The sequence below is a fragment of the Globicephala melas genome, chromosome 4 (assembly GCF_963455315.2).
Source record: "Globicephala melas chromosome 4, mGloMel1.2, whole genome shotgun sequence".
Classification (NCBI taxonomy): Eukaryota; Metazoa; Chordata; class Mammalia; order Artiodactyla; family Delphinidae; genus Globicephala; species Globicephala melas.
This window is the reverse complement of record NC_083317.1, coordinates 83,007,250-83,032,194: the sequence shown is the minus strand read 5'-3', so window position 1 is coordinate 83,032,194 and position 24,945 is coordinate 83,007,250. Positions and strand designations below refer to the sequence as shown.

General features: G+C 41.7%; 1 protein-coding gene across 7 annotated transcripts in view; it reads right to left on the bottom strand.

The window, feature by feature from the left end:
- The window catches only part of ABCC5 (ATP binding cassette subfamily C member 5), a 194,906-nt gene that overhangs the window by 45,576 nt on the left and 124,385 nt on the right, over positions 1-24,945 (bottom strand). For 4 of the 7 annotated variants that reach the window (XM_060298352.1, XM_030862253.2, XM_070045473.1 and 1 more), the window contains exons 3-11: positions 15,502-15,659; positions 15,161-15,316; positions 14,338-14,485; positions 9,291-9,524; positions 8,967-9,140; positions 8,156-8,303; positions 5,434-5,582; positions 4,919-5,026; positions 372-728 (exon numbers count right to left, since the gene is read on the bottom strand). In XM_060298352.1, coding sequence (XP_060154335.1) covers positions 372-728; positions 4,919-5,026; positions 5,434-5,582; positions 8,156-8,303; positions 8,967-9,140; positions 9,291-9,524; positions 14,338-14,485; positions 15,161-15,316; positions 15,502-15,659 — 1,632 coding nt within the window. The other 3 variants (XM_060298354.2, XM_070045475.1, XM_070045474.1) reach the window with 3 other exon arrangements.

Genomic DNA, 24,945 nt, shown 5'->3' with positions numbered 1-24,945 from the left:
ACAGCATCACTGAGAGTACCTATTATATGTCAGGTTCCGTGCTATGCACAGCCCAGTGCTAATAAGAAGCTCATGCAGACCTACAATAACTAGAAATCATTATTACAGCTCACGTACAACTAAATCAGATCTATTCAGGGCAAAATTGCGGAAAACCCGCTCGAATGCTTCATTTCCTTGCTTATAAAATGAGTATCTCATGAGAGCAGTTGTTATTCATTTCTATTGTTAAATGCCTAAATATCCCTTCTAGAGGCGGAACTGGCCAGATTTGCTCTTTAGTTCAAAACCACTCCCAGAGAGAAAGCCCTTTGCTAAAAGGACTGGCAGCTGCCTACCCCTGCCAGGATAGACACCTGGTAGATGGTTACCTCTTCAATTTCCAAGTCGATGTTGTACAGCGTCCTCTGCAGGCGGAGGTTCCCCAGGTGGGTGTGCTTGCCCTCTTCCTCCTCAGGACTGGGCCGCTCGTCACTGTCCAGCAGGAGGTGGCCCTTCTGCTCTGCCAGCACCGCCTGATGCTCAGTGGGCTGCAGCTGCCTCACCTTCTCTTTCTTGCCCCTGGCAGCCCTCTTGTCTTTTTTCGTTTTGGGGGTCAGCTTGGGTGAGTTCTGGAGACTGGAGTGGGAGGAGTCCCATGCCAAGGTGGCATTTTTCATCTCTATCGTGATGTGAGGGCTGGCTGGTTTTTTCTGTATCATGTGAACCTCTTCCATTAGAAACAAACTCTGATAGGAGTTGTGAGAGAGGTGCAAAGATGAGACACTGGATCAAGACCAGGGAGACAAGCCTAGGGCGTACACTCACGAAGCAAAACACATCAGGCTATACAGTGGAAGGAAGCTGAAGGGCAAAAGGTAGCTCATTAGTGTAGCCCAGCCTCAGGCCCACGGAGAGGTCACGGGAGTGTGGGGACACCCTCGGGATGGACAGGGGCCTACTTAACTGGCCCAACACTCGACGCTACCAGTTACATGCTAAACTACTCTTTCCTTTTCCACCAGTCTAATGTGGGCCAAGGGCTATTTAACTGACTGGTCTGCAGCCCCTGTTCTCACTCATGAGTCGCTGAGTAGCAGGTAGTAAAATGCAAGCAGGGAAACCAAAGGGCAGCCACGCTGCTCCCCTGCTCAGACCCTCATCACTCTGTCTGCCTTCCAGACCACTCCTGCAGAACCCCCAAGCCTAGGCACTTCCCTCATGCACATGTCAGGGGGAGAGGCAGCGCTGAGATTGTGACCAGGCCTAGCTCGCTCCGGTTAGAAAGGAGTACCTAAGGTTCTATTGACGGCGGAGTACATCTTCTCGCCAACAAGTTCTCATGTCTTCCAAGTCCTGCCTCGGAACTTGTGAGAATTCAAACAAAGGGCTTGCGTGGAAGGGAAGGGTATCTCCCTCAGAAACATCCTTGGGAAGAAAGAAAGACTCTTCCCTCCCACTCATTCCCCAAGTCCCACTGAGGTATATCAGGGGAAGAGAAATGGAATGCTTGAAAAACTAAATGTCTCTGAAATTAGATCTGAAACAGTGACCATAATAAACCTCTGCCCAGGACCAACATGTGCCCATGACTTTGAACCCACTTCTGACACCTCCCTTAACCCAGTGATCTTCCCTATAGGGTGCTATCCCAGTTGGATTCCCAGTACGATTAAAATTTTTTTTAAACGTTAGAAAGTCTTTAGAGAAAAGATGGCTTTTAATGGCAGGACTCTTTGCTTAGTTACCGAGAACCCCCAACTATTTTAAAGTTTGCAGGTGCTATTAAATGTACCATATAATCCCCTCGCCTAAGAGCAAGCTCTTTCTCCTAAATCCTAAACTCCTAGCTTGCTCTTTGCATCCCTAAATTGGCACGTCTCCTATCCATTCCCAATCCCTGATCTTCCCAGAAATGTCATGTTTCTAAATCTCCTAGATAATCTTCACTCTTGGTCAACCTTTAAAAAAAGTAGTTTTTTTTTTAAAGTTCAGTTTTCTGAAAAGAGCCATTGGTTTCATTTGCTCAGAGCCTTCCTAAGAGACTGGGCTGAGAATAACATGCCAAATATTCTGCCCACCTTCACAGAGTGAAACCATATGCTGACAGAATTCCTATCATTTCTCTCTCCTAAAGAGTTACTAAATGGGTCTTGTAGGCCTCATGCACTATAAAAACTATGCTAGTGCCTCTGGCTTGCACAGCTCGTCCACACTTTCCCTTCCCACAGGCTCCCTGCAGCCCCGCACTCCTCCCAGAAGGATTTCAGCTTCAGGTCACTCTGCCTGGACATGCTGAGGCACACAAGCGCCCCACACACCTAAATTTATATCTACTTGGATTTGCACCTGCCAGGACAACAGAATCTTAGAGATACATAAACCATAAACCTCAACTTTACATCAAAACACTACTCTCACTCACTGAAGCAATCAAATCAGAATGTATCTTTTGAGCAGAAGAGGAGAGACTACTCATAGGGTTGCCAGATAAAATACAGGATGCCTAGTTAAATTTTGATTCCAGATAAATAATGAATAGTCTTTTAGTATAAGTACGTCTCATGCAGTTTTAACTGGGTGGCCTGTGTTTTTATTTGCTAAACCTGGCAACACTATACTGGTGACTGTCTTATCAGAAAAGTTACAAGGTGGCTTCTCACTGCCTTTCTAAAGTTATCATCCTCCCAGAAGTGGAGGCGGGGGGGAAGGAGGAGATTTGCCAAGAGGAATTAGCTAGAATGAGACTCATTCTCATGAGGCATACAACAGAGCTGGGGGTGATTTTGCTTCTATTATTAACTCTGAAGCTTCCTGGATAGAGGAAGGATCTGTAGCGTGAGAAGCCACCTGCTAAAACAGGTTCGCACTAGTAAGTGAAAAGAAGAGAGCTCTCGAGAAATAAGGGGGTTGGGGTGGTGTGTGAACAATCTGTACTATAAATTCCTATTCCTTCGTCCAAAATGCCACCAAAGCCATTCACTAAAAAGGACAGAGAAACAAATAGGGGGACAAATTTATGCTCAAAACATCTGCCTTAGGGGTGGACATTCTGCTTATCACAGATAATTTCAACTGATCTATCTTCAAGTTCACAGACTTCCTTTGTCACCTGTATTCTGCTACTAAGTCCATCCAATATATTTTCAAATTTTGATTAATATATTTTCTTAGCTTAAAATTTTTTTATTTGGTTATTTTCTATATCTTCTATTTCTCTGCTGAGACTTTCTACCTTTTCATTTCTAAGGTCTTTTTCTGATAATTCCAACATTTGGGTCATCTCAGTATCTAGACTTTCTTTGTATGCAGAGTAATGTTGGATTGTATCCTGGGCATTTTGAATATTATATTATGAGACTCTAGGTCTTGGTTAAATCTTATATAAAATGTTGCGTTTTTCTTTTAGGAGGAAATTGATCCATTTAGGATGAGCTCTGGTCTGCTTCCTGTGGGCTGTTATAAACAAGACAACAGGCCCCAAATGGAGTCACTTATGCTAAGCCCCATGTCACCAAACTGAGACTTAACTATAGTTTCAGCTCTCCCAGAAATGGAATATTAAACAAGTCAATCAGGAATCACCTGATCAGCACTAGTTAGGTAACCTGCCTGATAGACCCCTGCCATCCCCTAAAGGAAAGTAACCTTGTAATAACCAATGCGATTTTCTGCCTAGAAGAACTTCCTTGTTCCTGCTCCCTTCTACCTATAAAAGTCTTTCATCTTGTACAGCTTCTCGGAGCTCCTTCTGGTTGCTAGATTGGATGTTGCCCAATTCATGAATCACTGAATAGAGCCAATAAGATTTTTTAAATTTACAAAAAAAAAAAATCTGCGTTCTTCAAAACTAGATATTGTGCGTTCTGCAAAATAAGGCTCTGATTACAATTAGACCATTTCTTTTCACGTGGCTCTGGATCTTGGCCTTCTAGTAGCCAGGCTGGGGCGAGGGAGGGCTTGGGGCTAGGGTCGGGGGGCACATTCTTGAGGACTAGTTTTCTTGACCAAACAAAATTCACCTGGTTAACCATAAACAAGTAAAATATAAATAAATCTTGGGAAGCTATTCTCCATGCTTCTTAAGAGGAAAACCCAATTTGTTTTCTGCTGAACACCTAAGGTGATGATATTAATCCCTCAAACACCTGAGCTTCAAGCCTTCAAGACCTTGCTTTTGTATTGCTCTCAGCAGCCAAGAAGAATTAGCAGGAGCTACTCTCTGCAGTGGCTTTGTCAAGAGAGTCCAGCCACACAGGTGCTGGACATTTTTTTTTTTTAAGTATTAACCACTTTCAAATATCTATCTCCCTCCACCCTCCCAAATATATCTACCTCTTGTATCATGTATTTGTATTATTCTGAAGGCACAAAAAACACAGTCAAGGCACAATCAACTAATCACCTGCAAGGAAAAAAAAAAACCCTGATACGTACTTAACTGCAGTTCTCAGTATGATCTAGTCTTATGACTATTCCCATGTCACTGCATTACCTGTATCATGAGTGGCAACCACAGGGCAGGGAAAAGAATCAAAAAGAGCTTATTCCCGACAGTATTTTGGTAGAGGTAGATGCAGATCAAGGTGAGAAAAAGCTGACAGCCTCCTGATAATTCTAATTGCCTAGGTTTGAATCACTTAAAGACCCAGTAAATTATAACATATATCCATGTTAGGTCCAGGCAGAAGGGACTAGCTCTGAAGGGGAACACTGAAATTTTGGAAGCCCAGAACTAGGCTGTCTACAAAAGGTAAAAATTCATATTTCTTTGAAAAGGTCCCCTGAGCCTCTTCCACTGCCCCCTTTCTTACCAACTTGCCGAAAGGCTAAAGGTGAAAAAAGCCAAGTGCAGCCAGCCCATGTGGCCCATTGGAATAAAGGCAGCAGTTAGTTTTGCCACAGCTCCTGACACGGAGGAGGGAAGGGAGCCACTTACCTTAAATCTGTCGACAGCAACAGATGCTTCTGAGAGGGACTTTACTGAGAACGGTGTAACTTTCAAAGCAAAAGTCATGGAATTGAAGACAGTCACCACTGTGAAAGCCTGAAAATAGGAAAAGAGAAGAAACTGAGCCTGATGAGGCTATGCGACTAAAGTAACACGACGTCATCAATTTCCTTTCAGGTTTAAGGAGGGCTGTAACTTGACTGTCAAATGTTGGTAAGAGTCAGATATATTTCAGATATATATTTTTTAAGGTAGAGTTTTTGAGACCTCTAATTAAAATTCTCAGTGAATCTAAATCAAACAATGACCTGTATTTTCAGAATTAAACCCAAAGTTGTAAAACAACCCGTACACTTATTTGTGCACTGGGGCTAAATCCTCACTCTTCCACTTCTCAGATTAACCACATGAATGAAAGAAATCCAAATCTAGTAACCAGAGGACCAGAGCATCTCTATATGTGGTATTTCTAAAACGTCCCCAAGCCCTGAGGGCTCACTGACCTGTGCTGCTGTCAGATCAAAGCCAAGGGTCATGTGAACAGAGAAGGTCACAACACTGGCGATCACCATCACAATGGGAGCCACACCGACGGTGATGCTCTGAAAGTACCCGGCTTTTTCCAACATCCGACGTTCCTCCTCTCGGATTTCTAAGAATAAAAAGCAAGCCAGTTTCTAAAAAGCAAGTCGAAAGAAACCATGGGATATTGCTCCTCTGTCACCAAACAAGACTTGGTAGGTCTTCAGCCACCATAGGTTTTAAAACGACCCTGTAACATTTACGATGCAAAAAACTAGGTCAATATGGCCATCAATTACAATCACAAAAGCTGGCACACAAGCTTGAGGTTTGAAATGCATCAAGTCACAGGAATGAATCTAACAGAAAACAGTCACTACTTCTCAGTACAATGATCATCTTCTGCCTTAGTCTCATTCTTTTTGCAAATTTCTTTTGTTTAGAAGGAATGAACACATGAATCATATCTGCTAGTGGCAGTTTTGTTTGCTTCCCTGGTTGTTTATTTCTAGGTTAAGTACTTATAAGAAAGACTATACAACAATAATGGAGAATTAAAAAGGAACTAAGATTTACTAGGGTGTCAACTGTAGGTATGTTGGTGCTAGAATAGAGGCTTTCACACAAAAAGCAGTAAGGGTGATTGGAAGAAGATGAGTGAAATACAATTTTTGTAAGCAGAATGATTTTTCTTAAATATTTATAAAACTGACAACCTTATTATCAGAGCAACCATGGAGTACAAAAGACCAGGGAGTAAGAAGTATGACAATAAAGCGGTGAGGTATTTTCAAAAAATTTTCAAACATAAAAGCAATTTTTCTGGGAGACTATGAACTGACCTTTAAAGGTATTACCACTCTCCCAAACACTGGGAAATATATTGAGAGCCAGCTCTCAAGTCATAGTTTTAAAAAATTCGACTCATTGCTTTAACATGTATCACATAACTTGCCCAAGTCTATAATGAGCAAGGATGCTCTTTTCAAGCTAAAAGACACAGGTAAAGATACCAAAGTCAGGGGCTGAAGGATGAGTGGAGTCACAGAAAGAAGATTATAAAACTGAGAAAATTAGAATCTGAGAGCCGGAAGGGACTATCATTGGTGACCCTGCCAACAGGCTTAGCAGATGTCCTGTTAGCACCCAATTGTTCCATTCTATTGGCAACAAACTCACTACTTAAAGAAGGAGCCTAATCCACTGCTGGATGCTTCTGACCACTCATAATTAAAGTGTATGAAGTGGACACAATGTTCCTGAAGGTTTAGTCAACAAACCAAGCAGTGAAAATAAAGCAGCTTCCTTGATCTGAACACTGTATTTCTATTCAACCCAAAATTGCACCAACTTTTAAACTTCTTTTTTTTATTTTTTGGCCATGCCACGCAGCATGTGGGATCTTAGTTCCCTGACCAGGAACGGAACCCACGCCCCCCGCGGTGGAAGCGCGAAGTCTCAACCACTAGACCGCAGGGAAGTCCCCTGCACCAACTTTTTAACTGGATCATATTCAGGTTAGCTCACTGTGAGATTATGGTCAATGAACAGCCATATTTTTTATATTTAAATTAAATTTAAATGTAACTATGTCTTCTCATTTGAACTCTAAAGCGCCTTTAAATATTTATTTATTTTATTTATTTATTTATGGCTGTGTTGGGTCTTCGTTGCTGCGCTAGGGCTTTCTCTAGTTGCAGCGAGCGGGGGCTGCTCTTTGTTGTGGTGCGCGGGCTTCTCACTGCGGTGGCTTCTCTTGTTGCAGAGCACGGGTTCTAGCCGTGTGGGCTTCAGTAGTTGTGGCACACAGGCTCAGTAGTTGTGACTTGTGGGTTCTAGTGCAGGCTCAGTAGTTGTGGTGCATGGGCTTAGTTGCTCCATGGCATGTGGGATCTTCCCGGACCAGAGCTTGAACCCGTGTCCCGTGCATTGGCAGGAGGATTCTTAACCACTGTGCCACCAGGGAAGTCCCCTAAAGTGCCTTTAAGTACATTTTTCTTAACTTCACCTTTTTTAGGGCCCAAGATTTCAACTTTTGTTGAGATCTTTTGGAATGCCCAGCTAATGTGCTAATTATTCCTCCAAACTTTGTGGCATTTACATACAACATGTTTATGTCTGCAATGAATTTACGGACCAGGATCGGGGCAGGCACTGAGAACCTTGTGACTCAACACAAATCAATTATTTGAGAAGAAACCAAATTAAAAAACCCCTGTGAGTGAGTGGCAGAGCGAGGCCCAGAGTCCAGCTGTCCTGACCTCCAGCCTAGCCCTTCTCCCAGCACTACCCCCAGGGTCTCACACCCACCTACCCGTAGTGCGCATGCACACACAGAGTGGTGGGGGCAGAAGTGCCGCCACTTGATACTGTTTTCTGTGATGTCCTCATGGCCAGACCAGAAAATTACGGGCTGGATGAAAGTATAGATAGGCGGCTTTGAAACTGAATGAATTACTCATAACCAGCTGAGTTATCTTGGGAAAAATCACAGTTTTGTCAGGTCTCAATTTCCTCATTTGTGAATTGAGGTTATGGGTGCCAGTCTCTAAGATCCCTATCAACGTAAAGCTCATAGGCGAGTATTAAGAACATAAGGTATTATGATCCTATGACATTAGGATTCCCAGGAGCTAATGTGCTCAGGAAGCACAGAAGCCAACATCCTTCTACCAGTTACACGTATGAAGTCTTTAAACTCACTTTGTACACTCTGAGAGAATGCTTTGACCCAGGCATACATTTTAATAAATTTAATGTAGGTAAGGACTTCATTCATCTTCTGGACACGGTCGTCTGTGATGGTCACACATTTTCTCCTGAAATATGCAGTGATCCGTGATACAAACATCTGAAAGGAAAAGCGATGTCATGCCAAATCACAGCTTATTCAGAGTTAGAACCGTCTAGTCTCTCTGGGAGATAAATCCGCTTAAGGTTATTATAAATAAAGTGAGCATCCCATGGTTATACTGCTTTTTAATAAAAGTGGTCTATTAAATGATAATCAAAGAGTATTTGACTCTTATCCTTTGGAAGAAAGTTAAGACAAGTAAATATTTGTCCTCAGAGTAATCACAGATATCTACGCTACCAAAGGGAAGCGGGAGAGCCATATTAGTTAGCATCACCTTGAGGTGGCGTGACTCAAGCTCTCCTGCGTTACCTGGGGAAAGCAGGGTTCACCTGATGACCTCCTTCACTCACACTCCCTCTTTTTAAATCTCATTTAGGAGCTACTGCCTTTATTCATGTGACGTCCTCTGAAGTCAAAATGCTGCCTGTATGGATTGAACCCTGTCTAGCTCTTTCCAGACGTCCTCTGAAGTCAAAATGCTGCCTGTATGGATTGAACCCTGTCTAGCTCTTTCCAGACATTTCCAAACCAGGTACCTGCTTAAAGGAAATTTCCAATCAAGGATGTGATACCTCGGTGGTGCCTACTATATATAGCCCAGTGGAAGTAACTCATCTAAAGAGAAGCTGCCAAAATACGGTAAGGAAGCTTACTCACCATTGCAGGATAAAAGAGGATAAAAACAGCCGATCCCAGGAAGCCTGTTGGTCCCAGAATAATGACATTATAAATCATGCCCAAGATGGCAATAACAGGTCCTCCAGCCAACAGGCTGCCAACAGCAGCTGCCTCGAACATCCTCTGTCCGTCGTTGGAGCACAGGTTGATGAGCTACGAGACACAAAGAGCAGTGAGTGGACACTGCGAGGACGCAGGCACTGCCTCAGGAGGAAGAGGAAGGACAGAACGGGGACCCAAGGGAAGGAAGAAGCTCAGGTTGGGAGCTTTCTCTCTGCCCTGAAGCCAACACCCCTCGCTCACCTCACCCACGGACTTCTCCTTAATGTTCTTCAGCTTAAGGATCTTCTTAAACGCCATGGTCAGGATGGCCCCCCGCAAGCGGACCCCAGTTCGGTAATTCAATGCCCACGTCAGCGCAAGCGACCAAGAACGCACGATTTCTGTCAGGAGGAGGCCCAGGACTAACAGCAAGCTGTACTGGAGGTTAGACTCTGTGTCCTGGGTGTACTCCAGGAGGTGTTTCACCACGAAGGCCTACAGGGAGAAACACACACCACCGTCAGCTTCTCCACGGCACTCACACGCCACACCACAGTTTTATGTTAAGTTAGAAAGAGGAGGCAGCTCCACTGTACAGTGATAAGTGCCTAAGCAGAGAAAGACCTTCTCGGAGGACCAACTATTGCTGACGGCCCACCTGCAGCTATTTACGCAGAGCAATTTGCAGGAGGTAGGTCTAATTTGAAACTTTCTTCTTTCAGGACACCACCAAAACCCATACTCTTTCTAATGTAACATAAACCTGTCCATGAGCTGAAATTCATTCTCAACACACGGTCATTAAAAAGTATATATTTGACCTTATTTCCAGTATCTCCACACAATGATACATTTCTTTACATGAAATTAAGACCCTTTTTTTTTTTTTGGATCGTTTCAAACGTGCTTATTTGATAAAAAGGAACAGTGTACCTACAGTTGGACTGGGGAAGAGTGAGAAGTGCATTTGCAAAACATTCCTGAAAATAAACATCGGCAGTTTAATAGTACAGAAGAGAGCAAACAAAGCTGACTATTCAAAATCCAGAGACCCTCCCCAGGGCCCTCCCACACTCCCCGCTCCCTCCCAAAAACAAAAACATGTTACCTCAGGTAGCACATGTCTAACACCACCTGCAGGGAGGGAAGGCAGCAGCCCCCAAGAACCACCGAGTGCCACCTCCAGCTCTGAGGTCCTGCAACGCCGGAGCACACACTCACACGAGGCACATTCAGCAACAGGATTAAATACCAGGAAGTGGGAGGTAATGTACTTTTATTGAATATGAAAAAAATAAAAAGTACCATCTTCAAAGAGCATCTCACAGACACTGTACAACAGGAGGAGCATTGCGGTAACATACATGGGAACATACAGAGTCGAGTTATACAGGGCTAGCCAGCCAATAGGTCTGGCCTCGACTGTTGTTTTAACTACACACAGTGGAAATTACAGCATAGAACCAATATCTGTTTCCAGAGTCCGGAGTAGCGCATCAAGCTGACAGCACTTAATCGGTTAGGGCTCCTGAAGTTGCAGTTAGCCTGCAATAGAGGAGATTCTCCAGGAATAAAGACCTTGCTGCTAAGGAAAGAGAATTAAAAAAACAAAACTGAAAACTCCCCAAAGAGTTGGCTCTGCTTAAAATCACTGGTCCTATTGGTTCACTAGGCTGTGAGGAGTGACCTCTGCTCAGGAGGGAATACAAAAATCTAGGCCTCAAGGAAAAATGGGTGGCATCCTTCAGAGTCTTTTCGAGTCCTTGCAGCTAAAGTTGATCTTGCCAAAAATGAAACAAAACAAACCACAACAAAAGAAAGCCAAATCAATCCCCCTCCCCGAAGGAAGAAAATAAAATTAAGGAGAAACCCATTCACCCATCTACACCGATCCTTATAGCAAAGGGTACTATAGCTGGAGACCAGCGCTTGAATGACAGATAAAAATGGAGGCCAGAAGCAATTGTCCTGAAGCAGCTAATGCTGAATTCCAGAACCCAGACTCTCTCTGGGTAAATCGGTATTTCTTGCTTTTCCTGAGAGGAAATTAATATCAGATGTCGACTAGATCCTAAGAGATTCCCACCAATCAGATTTATGTCAAGTCTCAGTAAATAACCTGATCAAATAAATAGGAGATTTCAGATTCCAAGAACTATTGTATCCCACCTCTCCCCTCCCTCAGATTTTTAGGTTTTATATCCATTGCTTGGGTCACCACTGCATACAGCTGGGTTGTTGGTTTACTAGCAAGAAGATTGGCTTCTTTTCCAGTATGCAATCCAAAATGTGGAACTGAGTCACTGAGTGGCAGGGTCAAAACCCCATTTTCCTCACGTGAAGCAACTCAGTAAGATGGCGGTGCAGTAAAGCATTTTCTCACACACCTCGGCACTGACGGAGCAGTCTCCAAAGGAAGGCGTGAAAGGACAGCAGGTTGTAGTTTGGGGTTCCTTCCTTCCCATACCTTTATTGTGCCATTTTTCAGCACCAGGTAATAGCATTAGTACCTCCCAGAGAGGAGGAGCAGAGGGAAGGTGAAAGACAAAATGAATGCTTACACTATGCAAAACTTTCAAAGGGGAGGGAAAAGAGGAAACAGATTAAAGAATTTCCAACACATAGGGGTTTTTTAAAAAACAATTACATTTCAAACCATTTTGTATGGAACAAAGAAAAAAAAAGGTTTTCATGAAAAATCTAACCAAAATTTCGTTTTAAAAGGTTACAAATTAATCATTTAAATTTAAACAAACTGGGAGAAAACTTGAGACTGTCAGCATAGTTGTCTGGCTGTGGAAAGCATTCCCAGTGAATAAACATTACCTTACCTGAACTCTTGGCGAGAGATTCTGCCCAGCTTGACTCTCTCATTCTGACCGCAGAATACAGCCATCCTGAAAATTCTAAAGAACAGCTTCTGTCACTGGTTCCACTACAGAGACACTCCCCCCAAATCCAGATCCTGACAGCATCAAGCAAGCTGCAGCTGGAGAGAGGTTGGAAGGGTGGGAAACTTACCTCTCTAGAGGCTTTTCACTGTCCTTTCCCCAAAAGGCCCGTGAGCAGAGTTAGCATTCACCAAGAGATAGCACTGCAGGAGGGAGCCGTCTCTTGCAGATCTACAGGGCGGATGCTAATTCTTTACACACAAATCATAGGTCAGGCCTGGTCTTTTAAAACTGTTTTAATCCAAGAAGGCCACAAATCACCTCTGCAAGTTTAGCAATTTGGTCACTCATCGTAGGTCAGGACCATACCCTTAGGGATTCTGGCTCTCCATTAACACTATGGTGACCCTTGGACACCGTGTGCAGAGCAGTGGTCCACTGGCATCACTGAAACCTTAGATCGTCTTGATCATTAATGTCCAGCCCCAGCTGGCCAGCAGTTAAAAAACAAAACAAAACACAGTCACTTGATTGTGTTTTATTTGCTCTGCATATGGCTACCAAGGTTCAGTGAGACCTGAGGGGAGAGTAAAAAAAATATATGGTATCTGGGGAGTCAGATCTTACGTAGATTTCTGTAAGAACAGACTAAGCCAGTTTGAAAGCCTCGCCGTATTAGAAAATGTGCAAAAATCTAAAATGGATGTTCTTCCAGAGGATTTAAATCCACAGATGGAAGGTATGCTCATTGCTAATACTAATCTCAAACCCGATCCTTCAAATTTCCAATTAAAAAGAAATTTGTCAGAATTAGAGCTCCAAAAAAGAAGTTTTCGTTGCTTACAATTTGAAATCTTTTTTTATTAATTAGAGACACTGTGGATGGGACCATTGCTTTCTTGATTGTTCTAGGGGAAAATCTCCCAAAGTAACACAGGCCTTAAGGTGCTCTTCCTCAAGAGGGTGGAGAAAAGGAAAAGCGTGCTGCTGTCTTCCTATTAAAGGAAGGCTCTCAGCTTTCCCTGGCATCTAGAAGAGTTTACTAGAGATTAGTATTCCAGTGCGCTGTGCCTTAAAAGAGAGATAAAGGAATATGCAGATGCTCAAGTGAGTGACTGTAAGGCCCCCCAAGCTGAACAAGCATAAGAAACTTTTTTTCCCAAGTAAAAAATTAAAGTCCCAACAATCTATGGAATTTTTTGGGGGGGGGAGGTGGGAGGAGCCAATTAAATTCTTGCGTTGGCCGAATGGAATCAAGGAAGCCTGTATACCGTGCTACCCAGCTGCAAGAATTCTTCCAAAGATCAGATCAGCCACCAGCCCTGTAGTGAAACAATGACAGAAGCTCTTCTTGGGGGAAGCTGGTCCTACGAAAACGTTTGCCATTTTGGTCAGTGACATGATATTCAGTTACATGGTCCCTCTTACTTAAAACTTATACAAAAGTATGTTAGTTGGTCAATGAATAAGAAACCCAATACCAGAAAAGTAGTGTTCTCTGCTCCAGAAAAGAGATCAAAACTTTTAAAAGGCATCAGACATTAAAAACAAAAACAAACAAACAAACAAACAAAAAAACATAACAGAAAAACTGCAAATTAGTTTTACCTAATCACCATGCACCTTAGGCCCATACTTACCAAAACCATGACCCTCCAGCTTACCCACACACGGAAAACGCACAGAATAAGGAGTACTACGGCTCCGATGCCTCAAGGCAAATATGTAGAGAATAGATTTAATCAAAGTCTCAAGTGTAAGGCAGCACAGCAGGTGTAAGAAACAGGTGTCCAGAAAACAGCGTGACCGTCACTCTTCTCCCCTACTCTGCTTCAGCAACACTAGGAAAACCAGGGCTGCAACCCCAACACCTGCCACACGGTTTACACTATAAACCAGAACTTGAAATGGACTTCAGGTTAGCCTCTAAGAACCTCAACAGTCCTCCAGCTTCTTGAGGGCTCATGTGCCATAGAACCGTCAAACATGTGACAACTCTGCCCCCAGACCTTCAGTGTGTCACCAGCACCAACGCAACAGCCTACGCCACACAACACTGCTCTCGGCTGCTCACGGAACTGTGAGACACCTTTCCCGAACCGGGACTGTCGTTTCGTGTCGATACGCCGCAAAGCAGCGCGGCCCTGGGCAGAGCTGGAGTCATTCAGCTTCACCCCCACCCCAGGGAAGCAAGCCAGGTCCGCTTCTCCTCTGGCAACACAGCCCCCTCCTCCTTCCAGTTCTCACAAACCACCATTCACCCCAACATCAACTGCGCCCTTGCAACAGACCTGGAGGCATCTCTAAGGCTGCTAACTAGCCCAAAGGTGAGGGCAACCCCTGCAACAGAACAAGAAGGTTACAGCTGGCCATGGCTGGGGCCCTGGAGACTGTTAGGAAGGATGGTTAGGACTTACTGGTCCACTGAAGCCAGCCAGCTGCGTGATCATCAGGCACACGATGGAGAGGATGAGCCTGGTGCGGCAGAAGGTCCACACAACCCTCCGGAGGGAAGCATCGTCTGGCCCAACTTCATGCAGCTCTTCTTGCCACAGTCTCTCTAGTCTTAACAAGGGCACATGTCCTCCGTCACACATCTCCCCAGGGAATACGCAAACCCCACCCCCCACCCCCAACCCCCACCCCCCCAACCTCCCTCCTGCCACCATTCACACCAGTCTCTCCTTTCAAGTTATGTACAGTCTTCACCTTCTGGGGAAGAAAGACCTTTCCTGGGTAACTACATATTTACCCTGTATAGGGAGCCTCTCGGGATTCAGAAAATGATGAGAACGAAAAGTCTCTCCTTCCACCCAGAAAAATTATCCCTGAATAGAATCTGCCTGTGGATAAGAACTTCCTTCCTCAAGGGTCCCCAACCCTTTCTGAAGGATCCTGTGGTAAAATGTAGAGTCGTAACTAGATTTTAATCATGACAATCGGCTACCACAAAAATGTATTCTGTCACAAGGCAGCAACATAATCTCCCTGCAGACTCAGGAAGAGAAGCGGGGCTGAGAGAGAGAGAGAAAGCCCGTGGTTAAAACAGGATTAAAGATGATATAGGAGTTAAGCAGAAGAGCAAAGGGAAAGTCACCCCCAGGCTACCCTCCCTCCATAGGATAGCTCAGATCCTAAAAGGACACAGAGCTCTGGACCTGACACTGCCGGACCCACACTCCTAGCTCAGGCCCTACACAACCAGTACGTGGGAGATGAGGGTGGATCAGAGACGCCTACCTTCTACAGTTCACCTCGGAAGACTCGTGCTTGGACAAAGACCACACGTCCTCCATTAAGAGCTCCCCCTTCTTGTGGGCTATGCGAGCCAGAGGAGAAAGCCAAGAAAAAGTCATACAGGAGAAGAGCCCAGCATTGTCCACTGGGTGCTGGTGTCTGAGGACAGAAAACCCAAAGCACAAAACTGTCAACACACGTGGAGAGGCTAGCCAACACTTACAATACAATGTTTAGTATACAGAACTCCTGGCTAAACCCAGGTTTTCCCCAAATAGTCTAATCTTAGCCCGAATTTTTTTTGGTGCTTCACAGACAAGCCACTAACCAGCAGAACCTCTTACTTGGAAGTGGTCCGGATGGGCTTCAGAGCACTTAAGCTATGATGGTACTTTCCCTTGGGATGTTCCTCATCCAGGATTCTGAGCTGAGAATGCATGGAGGCATCCAGGGAAAGGCCCTCAGCTCGGGCTGCTGCTTCCAAGGCATCTTGGCAATCCAGCTGTTTCAACAGATAGGGAGGGAAGGCAAAAGCACAATTAAGGAACAGTAGAAAAACAGAGAGCACCAAATCTGCCTGACATTAACAGCTCAAACTGCAAACCAGATTCATCTTACCCAAGAAATCCCAAGGGTCAGTAGGTTAAACACTAACTTGTATGATATGAACTTGCTAAGGAACATTAAACCAGATACTTAAAATTTCTAAACTAACAGACTTCATTTTTTGAGTACTTTCAGAAAAAGTTGAGCAGAAAGTACAGAGAGTTCCCATATACCTCCTCACCTCCCCCCTCTCCTCCCCCTGTTTCCTCCATAATTAACATCTTGCATGAGTGTGCTACATTTGTCACAACTGACAGCCCAATACTGATATATTATCACTAACTAAAGTCCACAGTTTACATCATTATTCACTCATTGGGTTGTATATCTTAAAATTTATATTTTTATCACTAAAATGTTTTATCTTTCATTTCCCAATACAGACTGAGAGTCAATTACTACACTACTAACTGCAAATTCTATTGCCCATTTTCTATGGCAAAAACTTCACAATCCCCCCCCACTCCCGCCTTATCAGCCCTGTCATGCAGAAAAAGCCAGGATGCACACATGCCTCCTCTCTCTCTCTTATCAGCAACAGGGAGAGCAGAAGCGGGGCTCTCACCCTGGCTGCCCCGCTAAAGAGCTCCTACCCAGACTTCTGCAGCATGAAGCAAAGAGTCTCATGGGTGGAAATACAAAGTTATACATATTTTACTATAAAGTTTACAAGTACCAATTAATCATATTAACAAAAATGCGTATAATTCAAAGTCTGACTGTGGCAGAAGAGGGTGGACCAAAAATCTGGACACGTCTATGCCCGTTTACTCTAAAAGTAACCCAAAGTCACTTAATTTTTTAAAAAGTTTATTGAAGTATAGTTGATTTACAATGTTGTGTTAATTTCTGCTGTACAGCAAAGTGATTCAGTTATACATATATATATATTCTTTTTCATATTCTTTTCCATTATGGTTTATCCCAGGATATTGAATATAGTTCCCTGTGCTATACAGTAGGATCTTGTTGTTTATCAACCAAAGTTACTTTTGCAGTTACTGTTGCAGAAACATAAGCATTCTTTTCCTCAAGTAAGGATGATAAGGACCTTATGCTTTTCTCACATTCTCACAAATATTTCCAGCAATTATTGTGAACTAGCAAGAAAGAATAGATCCCCAGATCAAGAAAAAGTTAAGTGGTGCAGCACCTAACACACTGTACCTCACACAAAGTGGAGTCTCTATTTTGACACACCACCTCTTTTACACACAAAACAGAGGCAACTCAAATATTAAGGATTTGTGCCTGGGGGTCACCTGCATGCCTATGTGGCTCTCTCCTCAAATACAATAGCTTTAGTTCACAGCACACTTATGAATCTTCAGATAAGTCACTGCTTAGTATCAGTCAAGTACACAGCAACTGGGAAGCATTTTTTCCCTTTTGTCAAAGGCAAGGCAAACTTCAAAACAAAGTCTACCTTCAAGAGAATAACAACAAAACATGACAAAGGAGTCAACACCAAGAAAAGAATGAACTCATATAAAGTCCTTAGTTATTAGGTGAACACTTATTTATGGCACCTAAAAATGAACTTAAGTCTACTGAGATTCAAGTACACAACAAAGGTTTTTTTGTTTTGTTTTGTTTACTTAATATTTATTTAACCTTTAAGCTGCCCATAACCACAAGGGGAAGAAAAGAAAACCATTGGATTGAGAAAGCAGAAAGACACACTAAAAATACAAACATATTCTCTATAAGGGAGTAGAAACTGAGAATACATACAGAGTAGGTACAGAAGGTGACAAGGACCAGCCTTATTTGGATGTTCTAAGCTTCAAAAGAAGACAAAAATTAAAATAATACCATTTCAAGTACACACTGGATAGCTGCCCTAAATGAACTATATGCTGGGTCACAAGGCAAACCGTAACACATTTCAAAAGACTGATATCACAGTATATGTACTCTGACCACGAGGGAATTCAATTAGAAGTCAGTAACAAAGATAACATGAAAATCTCCAAATATCTAAAAATTGCAACACACTTCTAAATAATACGAGTTAAAGAAGACATCAAGTCGAAATTAGTATATATATTCTGAGCTAAATAATAAGAAATTGTAACACATCAAAATCTGTGGGATGCAGCTAAAGTGGAGCACAGAGAGAAATTGTGAAGGCTTTCAAAGCATATATTGGAAAAGAACAAAAAGTGAAACATCAGTGCTCTAAGGTAGGGGTTGGCAAAATTTTCTGTAAAGGTCCAGCTAGTAAATATTTTAGGCTTTGTGGGCCAAGAGACAAAATAGAGGATATTATGCAGGTACTTATGTTACAAAAGAAAACAAATTTCTACCAAATGTTTATTGCCAAAATTCAAAATATAGTAATACTAATTGAGTACAATTTTTTTGGTGGTACAGGTCTACTAATGAGAAGAATGAAATTCTTTTATGAGGGAATAACATTTCACTTAACTGGGGTTTAAAATAGTTTTCCCTTGGTTACATTTCTTTATACTAACGATGAAATATCAGAAAGGGAATGCAAACAAATAGTCCCTTTTAAAATCACATCAAAAAAATAAAATACTTAGGAATAAACCTCACCAAGGAGGTGAAAGACTTATATACTGAGAACTATAAAACATTAACAAAGGAAATTGAAGATGATTCAAAGAAATGGAAAGATATCCCATGCTCTTGGATTGGAAGAATTAATATTGTTAAAATGGCCATACTACCCAAAGCAATCTACAGATTTAATGTGATCCCTATCAAATTATCCATGACATTTTTCACACAACTAGAACAAATAATCCTAAAATTTGTATGCAACCATAAAAGACCTAGAATTGCCAAAGCAATCCTGAGGAAAAAGAACAATGGAGGAGGCATAACCCTTCCAGACTTCAGACAATACTACAAAGCTACAGTAATCAAAACAGTGTGGGGCTTCCCTGGTGGCACAGTGGTTGGGAGTCCGCCTGCCGATGCAGGGGACACAGGTTCGTGCCCCGGTCCGGGAAGATCCCACATGCTGCGGAGCGGCTGGGCCTGTGAGCCATGGCCGCTGAGCCTGCGCATCTGGAGCCTGTGCTCTGCAACGGGAGAGGGCACAACAGTGAGAGGCCCGTGTACCGCAAAAAAATAAAATAAAACACAGTGTGGTATTGGCACAAAGCCAGACATACACATCAGTGGAACAAAACAGAGAGCCCAGAAATAAACCCATACACCTATGGTCAATTAATCTTTGACAAAGGAGGCAAGAATATACAATGGGGAAAAGACAGTCTCTTCAGCAAGTAGTGTTGGGAAAGTTGGACAGCCACATGTAAATCAATGAAAGTAGAACACACCCTCACACCATACACAAAAATAAACTCAAAATGGCTTAAAGACTTAAATGTAAGACAAGACACCATAAAACCCCTAGAAGGGAACATAGGCAAAACATTTTCTGACATAAATCATACAAATGTTTTCTTAAGTCAGTCACCCAAGGCAATAGAAATGATAGCAAAAATAAACAAATGGGATCTAATCAAACTTATAAGCTTTTGCACAACAAAGGAAACTATAAACAAAATGAAAAGACAACCTATGGACTGGGAGAAAATATTTGCAAATGATGCGACTGACAAGGGCTTAATTTCCAAAATATACAAACAGCTCATACAATTCAATAACAAAAAAACAAACAATCCAACTGAAAAATGGGCAGAAGATCTAAATAGACAATTCTCCAAAGAAGACATACAGGTGGCCAATAGGCACATGAAAAGATGCTCATCATCACTAATTATTAGAGAAATGCAAATCAAAACTATTGTACAATGAGTTATCATCTCACACTTGTAAAAATGGCCATCATTAAAAAGTTTAAAAATAATAAATGCTAGAGAGAGTGTGGAGAAAAGGGAACCTCTTATACTATTGGTGGGAATGTAAATTGGTGCAGCCACAATGGAAAACAGTATGGAGGTTCCTCAAAACACTAAAAATAGAGTTGCCATATGATCCAGCAATCCCACTCCTGGGCATACACCCACACAAAACTATAATTCAAAAAGATACATGCATCCCAGTGTTCACAGCAGCACTATTTACAATAGCCAAGACATGAAAGCAACCTAAATGTCAATCGACAGATGAATGGATAAAGAAGATGTGGTATATATACACAATGGAGTATTATTCAGTCATTAAAAAGAATGAAACAATGCCATTTGCAGCAACATGGATGGACCTGGAGATTATCATACTAAGTGAAGTAAGTCAGAAAGAAAAAGACAAATACCATATGATATCACTTATATGTAGAATCTAAAATATGACAAATTAACGTATTTACGAAACAGAAACAGTCTCACAGACATAGAGAACAGACTTGCGGTTGCCAAGGGGGGAGAGGGGAGGAATGGATTGGGAGTTTGGGGTTAGCAGATGCAAACTATTATATACAGGATGGATAAACAACAAGGTCCTATTGTATAGCACAGGGAACTACATTCAATATCCTGTGATAAACCATAATGAAAAGAATACAAAAAAGAATATATATGTAAAATTGAGTCACTTTGCTGTACAGCAGAAATTAACACACATTGTAAATCAACTACACTTCAATAAAATTTTAAAAAATAGTTTTCCCTTTTCATCAAAATTGATTGTAAATTCATCGTTAATGCTGGTTTGTAACAAGATATTATAATTTCATCTTTGAAAACCTCTTTTCACACAGATAGGTACAGCCAAATACTGAATCAATCCATGAGTATATGATTTTAGTTGAGCGTACTAATCTCTTGGTAGGCATCATAGGATTCTATTAGATTTCCCTCTTGACATTTGCCTTTATCATATCATTACATTGCAGATTTGTCACTTCCAATTCAAAGTTAGGTGGAAGTCACTGAATGGCAAAATTTAGTGGACTATTTTTGTGTGTGTGGCAAAATACATGCAATATAAAAATTGACATTTTTACCATTTTTAAGTGTATTTACCATTTTTAAGTGTACCATTCAGGGGCATTACTTATATTCACAATGTTACGCAACAATCGCCACTATCTCTTTTTTTTCAATAAATTTATTTATTTATTTATGGCTGCGTTGGGTCTTGGTTGCTGTGCATGGGCTTTCTCTAGTTGCGGCGAGAGGGGGCTACTCTTTGTTGCGGTGCTCGGGGATATTCTTCGTTGCAGTGCACGGGCTTCTCATTGCGGTGGCTTCTCTTGTTGTGGAGCACGGGCTCTAGGCGCGCGGGCTTCAGTAATTGTGGTATGCGGGTTCAGTAGTTGTGGCTCACGGGCTCTAGAGAGCAGCCTCAGTAGTCGTGGCACACGGGCTTAGTTGCTCCACGGCATGTGGGATCTTCCCGGACCAGGGATGGAACCCGTGTCCCCTGCATTGGCAGGCAGATTCTTAACCACTGTGCCACCAAGGAAATCCCTCATTACTACCTATTTCTAAAATGAATGGATCTTTTCAATTAATCTACCACAAAGGAGGCAAGAATATACAATGGAGAAAAGACAGTCTCTTCAATAAATGGTGTTGGGAAAACTAGGCAGCTACACGTAAAAGAATAAAATGAGAACATTTACAAAAATAAACTAAAACATGGATTAAAGATCTAAATGTAAGACAAGAAACCATAAAACTCCTAAAAGAAAACATAGGCAGAACACTCTTTGACATAAATCGTAGCAATATTTTCTTGGATCTGTCTCCAAAGGCAAAGGAAACAAAAGCACAAATAAACAAATGGGACCTAATTAAACCTAAAAGCTTTCTCACAGCAAAGGAGACAATCTACTGAATGGGAGAAAATATTTGCAAATGATATGACCAATAGGAGGTTAATATCCAAAATATATAAACTGCTCATACAACTCAGTATCAAAAAAACAAACAACCCAATTAAAAAGTAGGCAGAAGGCCTGAATAGACATTTTTCCAAAGAAGACATACAGATGGACAATAGGCAATAGCTCAACATTGCTAATCATCAGAGAAGTGTAAATGAAAACCACAATGAGTTATCACCTCACACCTGTAAGAACGGCTATCATCAAAAAGACCACAAATAACATTAGTTGGCAAGGATGTGGAGAAAAGGGAACCCTGTACACTGTTGATGATAATGTAAATTGGTGCAGCCACTGTGGAAAACAGCTAAGAAGGTTCCTCAAAAAACTAAAAATAGAATTACCATATGATCCAGCAATCCCACTCCTGGGTATATATTTGAAGAAAACAAAAACACTAATTCAAAAAGATACATGTACCCCAATGTTCATAGCACCATTATTTACAATTGCCAAGATCTGAAAGCAACTTAAGTGTTCATCGACAGATGAATGGATAAAGACATGGTGTGTATATACATATATATGTATACACACACATACATATACATACAATGGAATACTACTCAGCCATAAAAAGGAATTAAATTTTGCCATTTATAACAACATGGATGGACCTGGAGGGTATTATGCTTAGTGAAGTTTGTCAGAGAAAGACAAATAGTATGTTATCATTTACATGTAGAATCTAAAAATTAAAACAAACTAGTGAATATAACAGAAAGAAAGAGACTCCGGCTTCCCTGGTGGCGCAGTGGTTGAGAGTCCGCCTGCCGATGTGGGGGACACGGGTTTGTGCCCCGGTCCAGGAAGATCCCACATGCCGCGCAGCGGCTGGGCCCGTGGGCCATGGCCGCTGAGCCTGCGCGTCCGAAGCCTGTGCTCCGCAACGGGAGAGGCCGCGACGGTGCGAGGCCCGCGTACGGCAAAAAAAAAAAAAAAAAGAAAAGAAAAAGAAAGAGACTCAGAACAAACTAGTGGTTATCAGTGGGGAGAGGGGAAGGGGGAAAGGCAAGATACAGGAAGGGGATTAAGTGGTACAAACTACTATGTAAAAAATAAATAAGCTACAAGGATAGATTGCACAGCACAGGGAATATAGTCAATATTTTATAATAACTACAAATGGAGTATAATCTATAAAAATTTTGAATCCCTATGTTGTATGCCTGAAACTATTATAACATTGTAGGGACTTCCCTGGTGGTGCAGTGGATAAGACTCTGCACTTCCAATGTAGGAGGCCCGGGTTTGATCCCTGGTCAGGGAACTAGATCCCACATGCATGCCGCAACTAAGAGTTTGCATGCCACAACTAAGGAGACCGCGTGCCTCAGCTAAGGAGCTGGAGAGCTGCAACTAAGGAGCTTGTGAGCCACAACTAAGGAGCCCGCCTGCCACAACTAAGAGCTGGTACAACCAAATAAATAAATAGATTAAAAAAAAACCTAATATAACATTGTAAATCAACTATATCTCAATTTTTTTTTTTTTTTTTTTTTTTTTTTTTTTTGCGGTAAGCGGGCCTCTCACTGTTGTGGCCTCTCCCGTTGTGGAGCACAGGTTCCGGATGTGCAGGCTCAGCGGCCATGGCTCACGGGCCCAGCCGCTCCACGGCATTTGGGATCCTCCCAGCCCGGGGCACGAACCCTCATCCCCTGCATCGGCAGGCGGACTCTCAGCCACTGTGCCACCAGGGAAGCCCCAGACCTCAATTTTTAAAAATTTAAAAATTAAATAAAATAAAATGAATGGATCTTGAAATATGGAAATTTCCTTTGTACTTCACTGAGGTTCTAAAACACACTGCTGGAACTGTAATTTAAGCTCAGAAAATATATAGACTACAAATCTTTAAGGGAATGGGGACCCCACTTCTTATTTCAAGTTTTGATAGCGTGAGAACTATATAAAGTGACTTGACATTACTTATGATTCAAACATTAGTTGTCACTGAAATTACTTTGTCACAGTCTCATTTCAGATTCCTACCAGCAATCTATGAGAGATCCAGTTTCTCCACATACTCGTCACTGCCTGGTATTGTCGTTATTTTTTATATTAGCCACCTGAACAGGTGTGGTTTAGTGTTTCATCATGATTTTAATTTCACTACCCTAATGGTTAATGATGTTTAACATCTTTTCCTATTCTTATTTGCCACTCATACATCCTTTTGGGTGAAGTGTCTGTTTAAGTCTTTTGCCCATTTTCTAAATGGATTGTTATTCTTAGTGTTGCATTTAGAGAGTTCTTTATCTATTATGGATTCAAGTCCTTTGTCAGATGATTTGAAAGTATTTTCTCTCTTAATAGGGTCATTTCACGGAGCAAAAGTTTTATATTTTGATCAAGTTTAATTTGTTGATTTTTTTCTTTTAAGGATTGGGCATTTAGTGTCATGTCTAAGAACTCTTAGCTCCAACCCCAGGTCATGAATATTTTCTACGTTTTTTTCTAAAAGTTTTATAGTTTTAAATTTTGTTCTGTGATCCATCCTGATTAATTTTTTGATTAATTTTTATATAAGGTATAAAATTTAGGCAAAGGCTCATTTTTTTGACTATAGCTGTCCAATGTTCCAACACCATTTGTTGAAGATTCATCTCTCCATTAAGTTGCTTTTGCACCTATGTAAAAATGAGTTGGCCATACTTGTATGGGTCGATTTCAGGACTCTATTCCATTGACCTATTTGTCTATCCCTTCACTGATACCATTAACTTGATTACTGTAGCTATTTAGTAAGTCTTAAAATAGCATAGTGTGATATCTCCAACTTTATTCATCCTTTACAAAACTGGTTTAGCCATTCTAGTTCTTTTACCTTTCCAGGAGAACCAAGTTCAAGATTGAGGAGAGTTTTATAAACATCTTTTGACGTTACGGCACCAGAGAAGGAAAACTTGGTATGCCATCCATTAGTATTCTCACATAAGAATGACATAGTAGCATTAAGAGAAAACTAAAATCTTCACATCTTCATTTATTCTTTCAACAAATAACTTACTAAGCACCTATGTACAAGACTGTCCCAGATGCTGGGAATAAAAAATATTCTAATTTCTATCTTTGTAGTACACTAATTTCATTTTATTCATCTCTAAAATGCCTAGTTACAATTTTCATCAAAACCTACGAATAGAAAAGTGAATGGTTGACAACAAACAAAATCGTCTTATTGCATGAGTTTTGTTCCTTTGACTATATACATGATGTCATGTTCCACGACCCCCTGGTAGTAAGTTACTTCCCTTATTGGAGAATGCCAAATTCAAAGGCTCTCTAAAAAGACTCAGATGAGAGCAGGCAGGCAAGGTTTCATTCCCAAAGGCATATCATGAGTACTATA